The sequence below is a fragment of the Medicago sativa genome, chromosome 2, assembly GCF_051527215.1.
Source record: "Medicago sativa cultivar Bolivia chromosome 2, Bolivia_mono, whole genome shotgun sequence".
NCBI classification, from domain to species: Eukaryota; Viridiplantae; Streptophyta; class Magnoliopsida; order Fabales; family Fabaceae; genus Medicago; species Medicago sativa.
Genome location: NC_140750.1, coordinates 79,122,800 through 79,135,051, shown reverse-complemented (window position 1 = coordinate 79,135,051; position 12,252 = coordinate 79,122,800). Strand labels below are relative to the sequence as shown.

Genomic DNA, 12,252 nt, shown 5'->3' with positions numbered 1-12,252 from the left:
TAGCTTACCACCCTTGGTTTATGTGTTTCATTCAAGTAAGAAAACTATATGAATTCTAGGATTTTAAGTGTAAGTTAGTTGCCCTTTTTCTTGCCATGCTTGCAATACTTGTATGTACTTGTTCCATGACTGTTTTTATAGGTTTCTAATGATCCTAAGGGTCATATAGCACTTGGAGATGCTTGGTTTGAGGTTTTTAAGTCAAAAATATCAATTTTGAAGTTGCTGGACTGTCACAGCTCGCCACGGCGAGTAAACTGCTCGCAAGGCGAGCTAGAAGGCCGAACAGGGGGTCCTGCTCGCCCCCAACTCGCCATGGCGAGTAAGAGCTCGCCTCCCCAGCAATTTTACTCGCCTAGGCGAGCAACACAGTGGGGGAACCCATTGTTTTGTTCGCCTCAGGTCGTTTCGGCATTTCGCGAGCGGTTTTTCTCGTGCAGTCTTTTTAAGAGAAATAAACCCCTCAAACCAAGATCCTAATTGTTAAACTTTGAAAGGAGATTTCTTTATAATGAAATGAGTATGTGACAAGTATGGTGAAGCATGGTAAATGAGAATGTTATGTTTGAATCGGGTAGTAAGCAAATCATTAAGCAAAGGAAAACTAGAACCTCGACATAGTCGTCGAGAACTAGCAAGTTAGTATGAATTCCTAGAATGATAGGATGCGAATTATATATTCGCACATGAACAAGAATAAGTTAGTAAGCATGATAAGTGTGGGTTGATTAGTCAATCACTCCACCATGATTAGGTATGTATATGAATAAGTAAGAGTTTACCACTAATCGGTTCGATTAAGGTTCCGAGGTAAACGATCAAGTATGTACATGTTTAATTTATGTATACGACAAGACCATGACTAATAAGTAGGTGGCATGTCTCTTGCTATCCACATCAGGGGGATACAAGAGGTTCTCGATCTAAGGGGAACGATTCAAGCCGTAAGGGACCCGCATGTCACTGAAATAAGCAAGACGTAGGTGCTCGTGTCTCTTGTTATCCACGCTAGGGGGATACGGGAGGTTCTCGACCTAAGGGGAACGGTTTAAGCCGCAAGGGACCCGCACGACACCGAGGGAGTCCGATGTACGTACATCGGTCATGTATGGGATTGTTCTCGGGGTTACTCCACCCGGGACTATCCGTAAAATGAACCAAGATAATAATGTTTGTTCAACGCTAACATAATGAATAATAAACTTAGACGCGATTATGTATGATATGTTTATGATCATGTATGTTTATGTTAAGTACAAGTTATGAAATAGATCAAGTAAAGAATGTTATGCCGATGACGATCTTAGGTTCCCCTAATCGTCCGGTTTAGGATTGTGTCATGAATATGTTATGTTAAGTCTTGATGCGTTTAACGTATCTTGAGTTAGCGGTCCTAGGATCCCTTGATCGCCATGACACGTATGATAGTAAGCCTATAACAAGTAAGATGAATTATGACGGCCCTAGTATGCACCACCGTCTAAGCATGCCAGTCCCCACACACGTATAATCAACCGTTAGGTTGTAAATTAGACACGTGGTGACCGTAGGTTTCCCCCGTGGTTGCCTATAGCCTAGGATTAGGTGGAACTCACTGAGACATTATGTCTCATCCCAATCCTTATTTTGTTCCAGGTATCAGGTTGGTTTAGCAAGCTAGTAGCCGAATGGATGATGCGACAAGTGTTCGTTTGTACCGCTGCAGGATGTATGGATATTCAAGGTTGCATACTGTATATTTATTAAGAGTTAAGTAGTATTTATGTTGTACAAACACATTTGTTGTATAAAATTATTCATTCGAAGTTTTAATGTTGTAAATTTCTATGTATCCAATACTAAACTAACGCACATGCTAGACTTTCTAGATACGTCTATTATGGGTGTTACACAAATGATATTGTCGAGGGATACGTGATAATATCAAAGAAAAGCTAGAATCCATATATGATCTCTAGGTTATGTGTGATGCTTGATCAAGGAACTCTATTCCTAACAAGTTTCACGCCTTATTAATCTCGACTTTTATTTTCACAAAATAGTTAACTTAGTTCTAAACAAACAAACAATCAATCTTTAACTTAAGATGATAACTGGTGTCGAACGGTCCGTGATATCGCACTAGTCCATGAGGAGACAATACATGTAATACTTACTTTTGATCGTATAAAAATACTACATCAATAGCTCAACTGGTTTGAACTAGGGAATTAAATGAATGAATTAAAAAGTTTAAGGTTCAAGTTTCGACAATTAAAAAAAAAATATTAACATAACATTTAACCTACTAACATTTACCTCCTTAAAAAAATACTGATATTTACCTTTAAAAAAAATACAAAATAGATTAATAATTTCCAACTGGCCACACTATATGTCTAGCAAGAAAATAAAAATTACCTGAAGAAACCTACTAAATGAAGCAAAACATCGTTGATTACTAACATAATATATATAGCTTAATTTTCCAAAAAGGCAACAACATATGTCTAGCTTAAAAATGAAAATTGCATGAAGAAACTGGGGAGCACTTCAGTGTCTTTAACGCGAAAAAGGCATGTGCCTTTGTACCAGTAAAAACCTACCATGTGGCAGTGCTTATTTAAAAATTAAAAAAAGGAAAAAATTGAATTTCTAGAACAGAAAAGGGGAAAACGCAAGAAGAAGGAACAAGAACATTACCCAGCCATCAACAAGTGCACAGCCGTCAACAAGTGCACCGCTGTCGCCTCTCTCTGATGTCGTCCTCCGCTGCACCGCCGTCACCTCTCTCCGGCACCGTCCTCTGCTTCGCCGCCGTCGGCAATTCACCTCCTCCGTAAAAAGAAAAACTGAAGAGTTTTTGTTTGGTTTTGTTGGTATTTTTCGAGGGAAAAAAGCACGACCAGTTGAGAAAAATGTTTCGTTCGTAAGAGTGAGGATTGAGTTTTGAATTGTTGCATTTGCATTAAGGTTTATCTTTGTTGAGTTGAAGTTTCTATTATAAACAAATTCAGTTGATGAAACTGAAGACCAAAAGTAATAGTGTTATGTTAAGGATTAAGAAAAGAGACATAGTTAAGATGATTTAAGGTTGTTTTGAACAAGAAGATCTTGTTGTGCTGAATTTTTTGATGAAATTAGATTCATTTATTTGGTTAGTATGAGAAATATAAGCTATGGTGGTGACCAAAAAGTTGAAGCTGAATTGACTTGAGGAAGATTAGTATGAAAGACAGGAAGAGTATTGGTGGGATATTCTCACTAAACTAGTGACAATACTGAGGAAGATTAGTATGAAAGACAAATTAGTATGAATTGACTTGAAATTGTTTATGTGAAAAGAAAACTAGTGACAATATTGTTTAGTAAAAAATTAATGAGAAACCATGTTTGTGTTCCTATGCATTTCTATCAATCTGTGAAGAAGAAAAAATATAGTCTGTTTGTAATATAGTGACAAACACAAACTGACTTGTTTTGTAATTGTTAAAAAAATACAGTGACAATCAGGAACAGAGCAATGAGGCTTTCATTGCATTCACTAAGGCAAAATATGCTTGTTCATTGCATTCAATGAGGCTTTCACCAAAAGTATTGTGATAAAAAAACAAATTCTATGTTACAAAAATCCATAGACATCGAATCTTCTTTAGGAGAGCAATAGCAGATAATTTCAAAAATTAGTCTCCAAAACATGTATATTGTCAACTTGAAATTACAAAATAAAAAATAAAAAATCGGTTCCATTTCTTTCGATGTAGACCAGAGGTCAATCAAAGTAATGCTCCAAAATTTGTATCATCAAGGGGTGCCTACATTAATAACAAACAAATAATTAGTATGGTGATTTTTGTAAATACAATGATAGTTCTTTATGAAAAGGATATGAAATTACCATCAACATGGTTGTGTAACTGAATTGATCCTCACGTGCTAGCAGGAACTCATAAGTTGGAGGTGCGGAACAAGAAACTCCATCGACCATATGGGTTGTAAATTCTTTATCCTAACATGATTATGTAAAATTAAAATAAGAAAAAAAATACATGTAAAACTAAAACAAATAATCTACACATCGACTTATATACCTAGGAACTTCTTCCTTGAGGTGGAGCGCATTTAGGTGCACGAGCTTTTTGCTTAGACTGTTGCTCAAGAAAACTTTTATGTCGCTTAGTTCTCCTTGAGCTGGGTCGTGTCCTGAATCCCTTTGGTTGCATAACATCATAATTCACAACTGTTGAATGATCGTTGTTATCACCGCCATTTTTTATAGCTTGTGTGTGATCCTCCATTACTTTCTTGAACAAGACAACTACACCATTATCAACAGACTTGAGGGATTCCTCACTATACGATGCTTCAGTTGTCGCTCTAATGAACTTAGAGACAACTTGTCTAAACATTTGATTTCTAGACAACTTAGGATCACCTTGAACCTCCTTTCCTCTAAAATCTTGCACAATACCACAACTAGCATCTCTTGTCCACCTTCCTAAAATATAACTACAAGCAATGGAAGTTGAAGCACAAATAAATGACACTTTTCAAGATTTTTCGTGGTTTTCATTAGTGACGACATATTCACAAAGAGAGTCAGATTCATGTTTATATGATATAGATAAAGCTAAGAATAACTTAAACCCAGATTGAAAAAACTCAAATATTGTGTGTGTGTACTTTTTCTATTTGGATTGGCATTGGTGAAGTTTCATATACTAACCTTGGAAGCTTATGTGAGGATGCATACACGCAACTCAGCTCATTTGCTGGCTTCTCCTCAACGACGCTTTTGAAATGTTTGAATAATTGTAGGATATCCACATTCCGTTTCATACAAGATTTGAAGTGAGAATTCAAACTTTCACCAAGCTGTGTACTTCGCATGCCAAGTGTTAACACTTCCTTCATAAAACATGCAACCCATTTTTTCTTAATGGCATAAGTTAAAATGATCCAAGTTTTATCATGAAGATTATAACCATTGACCAAGTCAAACCTTTTTCTCAAAATCCGCTTCAATCTCAATAGCAAAAAATGTTCCCCTTTCATTAAGCTCCCAAGATGTTTAACTCCATTCTGCAACAAGTGTCACATGCATAAATCATGACGAGTCTCGGGCATCACATCTGCAAGTGCCCTGGCCATTGCTTGATCTTGGTCAGTGAAGATCGTCTTTGGTTTTTTGTTGTTGTGTGCTTGTAACAATATATCAAACAACCATCTAAATGACTCACTTGTCTCATCAAACATTAGTGTTGCACCAAAAATGATTGTACCTCTATAGTGGTCTATTGACATGACTGGTACAATATGTGGTGTCCAATGAAACAACATCACTAAAATACCTGTAATCCAAAAGCATAGTTGCATCACACCAAAACACATTTGTAATTGGTTCTTTTATATCCATCTGATATGCATGAAAGAATGATGGATTCTCCACCAACTGTTGTTGAAAATATTACGAAACACATCCAACGTCATCGTACATCACACTTCTTTGTCTTTTTGCAATGATGTAGTTTCTTACATCCACTTGTGTAAATTCAACATTCGCTTTATGCCCTGCATGTGTACTCGTAAGTTGAAATGTAGCCTTCTGCCTTAATCCAGCGTCACCGGCCAGATCAACCTCATATGCTTGTACTTCAGTTATTTTTCTATGTAACTGAAGCACGTACGTTGTCTTGGTATTAGTAGATCGTGATTATGTTCTTCTACAAACTCATGGGTGGCCAACTTTCCATTTTTATCCGAAAGTGAAATTCTTGCTTTGCAGTTTGTTCTAGTCTCGGCTCTATGAATTTTTTCTTCATATGCATATTTTTTTTCCTTTATTCTGTAGCCCTTCCTTACAACAAACTAACCTAAATGACGATATACTAACGTCATTCTTCTCGTTTGCACATCTTATTCTAACTCTAAAGTCCGCACGTAAACTATAAGCAAGATAAAATTGATAAGTCTTATCTCGATTGTCAATGGATTGGAAAATAAACTTTATTGAATATATTACCAAAAACAGAGTTGATACAACAATAGTTTTTTTTGACAAAACTGATACAACACTAGCTGATACATATTAAAAGAAAACACTAGACATACCACATCAAAAGCAGAGACATATGTATTGTCATTATAAAAAAAACAGAGCATATGTAAACCATGGCAGGGGTTTACTTCAATCCTTAAATAAAACCCTAAATTTCCTAAAATTTGATCCTAATAAATTGAAATTGATCGACAAGGTTTACTTTCTATTCCTAATGAAGTGTAATTATTCTCTATTTTAATCTTGATTTTGGTTTGTTCATATTACCATAACCATTACAAAAGATAAAGAAAAAAACACAAACATAACAAAGAGTGGCGGCGGTTTCAATCTCATTTCGATTTGTTGTTTTCATTTGTTTTAGTTTTGTTTGATTACAGATGGAAAGATCTCGTTTGCGTTTCACATTCTTCTGGATGAAAATTGCATTCAAATAACATAACAAATATAATAAAGGCATACCTAGATAAAACGGTGGATGATGGTCTTTCAGTTTCAGATGACAGAGAGTGATTCTTTTACATACGACGTGATGAAGATGAAAAGTTAAATGAGTTAGAGAAAAATAATACAATAAGGGGATGCACATGTGATTTTTTTTTTTTTGAAGAAGTTAAAGTAGCCGACCCAAATTGGCACTGGAAAGAATCGAACCTAAGACCTCGAGGAGGAGCACACTCCCAAATCCCAAGCCAATACCACCAAGCCAACCCAAGTGGGTTAGGGGATGCACATGTGTTGTTTCTTAATCTCTCAACCATCTAAAATAAAGTTTCAACATCATCATTAGTTATATTTGAACCTAAAAAATAACATAAATACCAAAACATAAATAAATAGTTCATTCATCAATAAGCGCGCAGAGTAACACAAACAATCTAACCATTACTCACTTTCTATCTCACCTTATCTTCATTTCACCATCACTTTACTTTCTTTTTCTATTTACCATGAAGCATGTACGATTTGTTTAGAGTGTGTTTCAATTTCAATTTTTCTTCAAAAATAATTGTTTTATTTTATCAATTATATGCATCTTTTTCCAACACAACAGAGATGTTGTGTAGTTGAGGTGCAAAAAATTATTAAACATGTGATTTATACTTGTGTCCAATTAAGATTCTGATAATATTAAATAAATCAAAACTTAATTGTATCTCACAAGTAATAATAATAAATGTTAAATAATATGAGTTTTTTCTAACATGTGCAAATTTGCATTGCACATGTTAAGTTTAAATTGATAAGTTTGCATTGGAACTTGTATATTAATATTAAATATGTATCTTTTTCATAAATAATTTTTGTTTTTCATTAAAAGGTTTCCCATTTTAGTTACTCTAACATGTGTAATGTTGCACATGTTAGAACAAGAACCAAATAATATTATGATATCGAAACATGACATTAATAATATGAATCTATAAATTATACATTTATATAAAAAATTAAAAGTTAATGTTCTAAATCGTTAAACATCATTAACTAGAGTTATTATATAATAAAAATAAATTAACTAGAGTTATTACACATCATCATTCTTGCAGATAAACATCATCGGCTCTCAAGTACAAACGCGTTTTTACCAGTGAGGTCCAAAACACCCTGCGTGTATTGGATGGGGGCATCCTGATCTTTTTTAATCTTAAGCTGCCTGGAGAGTATAAATATGTGGATCAACATATGGACTGTTATCAAATGCCCAAATTAATATTCGTAGATAAGCTGCATCTCGAGGGACCCGAACCTTGGGAACTGATCGATGAGTTGAGGTCTAAAATGCATAATCGTCGTATGGCTGCTATCCAAGTTTCAATCGGCTTGGGGAAAAGATTTAAGGGACTGGTAGATATTGTCCAGTTCAAAGCATATTTTTTCTGTGGTTCAAATGGAAACTCCACTGTCACCAAAGTTCCAAATCATTTGGTAGGTTTGGTGTTAAAAAAAAGATGGGAACTCATAAGAACTTTGATATCAGTTGACGACTACAAGCTTGCTAAACCTTTTTCCATTAAGCTTGCTAAAGCTTTTTCCATCGGAATGCCTATATCATCTACTAATCTCGAGGAAGTTGTTCGTAGGGCTACAACGGCATTGAAGTTTACACCAATATTCATGAGCAGTTCTGAAAAAGCGAGTTTGCAAAACCTTTTAGATGCCATTGTTACGTACTTGCCATCTCCAACTGATGCTTTAGACGTGATGGGGGAAAAGATTGTGCTACCAGGAAACCCCTCAAGTCCGCTTGTAGCATTATGTTTCAAGCTAGGCAATCATCCTTTTCAGCTTGTCTTTACATATATATAAGAATCTATGCGGACTTTGTTAATGAAGGGGATATCATTGTTAATACTGAAACAGGAAAGACAAACAAGGTGCATCGTTTGTTCCTTATCCAGGATGATTTAAATATTCCAAATTTGCTTAATATTAAACACGCTCGTGCTGGGCAGCTTGTGGCCATGATTGACTTCCATTGCGAATCTCTGTTTTGTCAATCGGGGGACACGCTTTCTGATGGCACCATTAGATATGTTATGCCACCAATGAATCTTCCTGATCCTTCTAAAGAAGATTTAAAATCCATAAAATCCTTGAAAAATCATTGGCTCGCTTTGGGACTTGATCCAGAAATTGAGCAGGCGTTGATGACTTCGAAGACCAAGTCCTTTGTCAGAATGATCCACAAGCGTTTCATGACCTAGTTTTATTGTTGGTAATTGGCGGTTACAATGGACTTGATGTTTGGAGTCTATGTTATTTGTTTTGGTGAATTAAATTGTAGCATCTGTTTTATTACAGGAAATATTTTACTCTTTCAGTTATTCACATCCTCTGAAGAGGTTCAGCGTTTATTGTTCATTGAATTTGAGCTAGAATATTTACTCTTTTGATTGAATCTTATGGCATCTTAATTCTTAGCATTGCAATCTTATGAATGGCTATGATCAGTACTTGGTGGTCACATGTTTTGAGAAATGGGATCATAATATATGGATACAGGTTGATTGATGTTTATGTAAAATCTGCTCATTGTGCTGACACTTAAGATTTTGGACATAAAATGAGTGTAATGTTTATTTGTATGAGTGATGTAATTCATCTACACATCATCATTAGATATATTTGTGGTTAAAAAATAACACAATATACCAAAATACAAAAGAATAGTTCATTCTTTGTCAAAAAAAAAAAGAATAGTTCATTCAATAATAAGACGCAAAGTAACACAAACAATCAAACTCATGTTCGCTTTCTACCTCATCTCATTTTCATTATCTTCATTTCACTGTCACAATACTTTCTTTGTCTTTTTACCTTGTTGTATGTACGATTTTTTCAAAATGTGTTTCAATTTCAGTTTTTATTCGAAAATAGTTGTTTTCGTCTACACTTTATCTGCACCTTTTTTCCAACACAACACAAATACTGCATGTAACTGAGGTAGAGAAAATTATTAGGCATGTGGTTTATATATGTGTACCATTAGAATTAGAATTCTAATTAATATTAACTAAATCAAAACTTGCATGTAACAAGTAATAATAATAAATGTTAAATAATATTGTCATAACGAGATATGACATTAATACTATAGATCTATAAATTATAGATTTATGTAATAATTTAAAAGATTCTCTTCTAAATCATCAAACACCAATAACTATAGTTATTATATCATAAAAATAAATTAACTAGAGTTATTATACATTATCATTAGATATATTTGCAATTAACATAACACAGACAATCTTATCTCATTCTTACTTTCTACCTCATTACATCTTTATTATCTTCATTTCTCCATCACTTTATTTTTATTGTCTCTTTACCCTGTTGTATATACGATTTTACTGAAATGTGTTTCAATTTTTTTTTTAAACAATTGTTTTACTTTATCCTTTATTTGCATCTTTTTTCCAACCCAACAAACACGATGTATGTAGTTGAAGTGTAGAAATTATTAGATATGTGGTTTATATTTGTGTACAATTAGTAATGGTTATTAATATTGAATAATATTATCATATTGAGATACGACAATAGTATTGTAAATTTTTAATTTGTGAAAAATTCAAAAATTAATGTGCTAGTTCATTAAACATCATTGCCTATATTTATTATATCATAAAAAGAGATTAACTAGGGTTATTAGACATCATCCTTAAATGTTAAATAATAGAGATGACATTAGTAATAAATGTTAAATAAAATTTTCATAACGAGTTATGACATTAGTACTATAAATCTATAAATTATACATTTATCTAAAAATCTAAAAATTAATGTTCTAAATCTTTAAACATCATAAACTAGAAATATTATATCATAAAAATAAATTAACTAAAGTTATTATACATCATCATTAGATATATTTTTCGACTAATTTCTAATTAAATACATACTGTGGACTAAAGATCTAGTAAACTTAGCATAACCACCATCTCCTCAATTAGGGTCGTGGGAGTTACGTACAAGCCAGTAGCCTGGACCGAAACCCACAATCAAAACTCGATGTTTTTTTGCTCCGTCAAATGCCGATGCATCAAACAGTCCAACATAGATTTCATCCCCAGCTCCCAAATTCTCCATTTCTTCAATCCAGTCCAATTCCACCATCATAGATACTTCATCCCTGACATATGCTTTTCTTGGCTGCGCACAAGATTTAGATATCTGGTATCTCTTAAGTTAATTGTGAAGGTGAGAAAAACACAAGAAGGGGGGTTGAATTGTGTTTTAGAAAAATTCTTCGTTTCTCCTAAAAACTGAACACACTGATCAGAAGCTAAGCGAGACAGCTTCTGAAGTGATAATCAGAATCTAAATGCAGCGGAATAAAACAGAGAGAGAGAGAAGAAGAACGACACAAAGCAATTATACTGGTTCCTTCCACAATCCGGAAGTAGTCCAGTCCCCCTTGCACTTCCAAGGAGATTTCACTATGAGTAATATCTGATTACAAATGCTCAAGCACACAAGCAAGAGACTTCCAATGCTCAAGCACACAAGCAAGAGACTTCCTTTGCTCAAGAACACAATCAAGAGACTTCCTGCTCAAGCACAACTGCAAGAGACTTCCTAACTAAACAAAATTACACAGAAAATTGTTTAAGGTTGAACACTTGATATACAATCAGAGGTGCTCACAATACAAATCAGATACAGACTCAATGGACTTAAGAATTTCTAAGATATGACTTTGAGACACAGAAATTCTAAGTGAATGCAGAACAATTTCAGCAGAGGTTTGGTACTTGTGAAAATCTTGTGAGTCTTTCGTTCAGCGTTCTTGCATTACCAATTCTCTAGGTCTTCACTCCTTTATATAGTGGTGTGAAAGAGACGTTGTGAAATTGCCAGCACACCAAAGAGTCGTTGTTGAAGCTTGATCTTTCACCAATAATCTTTTGCCTGATTTGGCTGTTGTCCTATGAAGAACAAATTTGAAATCCATTCCTTATCCAAAGGAACATCTATGCAGGCGAAACCGTATTCTGGAGCTGTTTTCTTGTCCTGTAGCGCGGACACAAAACAGAGTAGTGGAGAACGTGGTTGTACAATTCGTACAAAGTACAATGTCAACGCTTTCGTCCAAATTGCAAACACACGCCTTCAAACACCTTTGAAATGACCGTTGCAAACTCCACTAATCCTTTGTTTGTGTTTTCGAATCCAATAGACAGCTTTTGCATTGATAATTCTTCAATTCTTGATTCTTTGCAAATCCAGTTGATATTCAGCTTCTGGTGAAATGGCTTCTGATGAGGCAGCTTCTGATGATGCAGCTTCTGATGATATGACTTCTGCAGCTTCTGATGACGTAGCTTCTGATGATGTGGCTTCTGGACCTCTTGTCTTCAGAAGCACTATTCTTCAGGAGCAGCTTACTTCAGGAGCGCTATTTCTTCAGGAGCAGCTTGACTTCAGGAGCGCTTTTTCTCTTCAGTAGCAAGTTGCCTTCAGGAGCGTCCAAGCTTCAAATTTTTGTTGTTTCCATAGCTCTTTATTTGCTCATTCAGAACCAATGATGATGTAACTTTATAATTATGGTCCTGTACACTTGAACAAATATTAGCTAGTCCAATTTACAATTTTTAATACCTTGTTATCATCAAAACCCTTTAAGGTTCATTGTTAAACACATTTTGTTCCAACAATCTCCCCCTTTTTGATGATGACAAACAAAAGTATTTAAAATTGATCAATTGTTG

At 34.6% G+C, this 12,252-nt stretch overlaps 1 protein-coding gene and 1 pseudogene across 1 annotated transcript; one reads left to right on the top strand and one right to left on the bottom strand.

Annotated features, from left to right (window-relative positions):
- Positions 1 to 3,755: 3,755 nt before the first annotated feature.
- LOC146951144 (protein FAR1-RELATED SEQUENCE 5-like) lies at positions 3,756 to 6,313 on the bottom strand (annotated as a pseudogene).
- A 1,503-nt stretch (positions 6,314 to 7,816) lies between these two features.
- Positions 7,817 to 8,742, top strand: LOC146951143 (elongation factor G-1, mitochondrial-like). Its single transcript, XM_085748716.1, has 2 exons — positions 7,817 to 8,306; positions 8,399 to 8,742. Exons 1-2 carry the CDS (start codon positions 7,817 to 7,819, stop codon positions 8,740 to 8,742), a joined length of 834 nt encoding a protein of 277 aa, XP_085604842.1.
- The last annotated feature ends 3,510 nt before the right edge of the window (positions 8,743 to 12,252 follow it).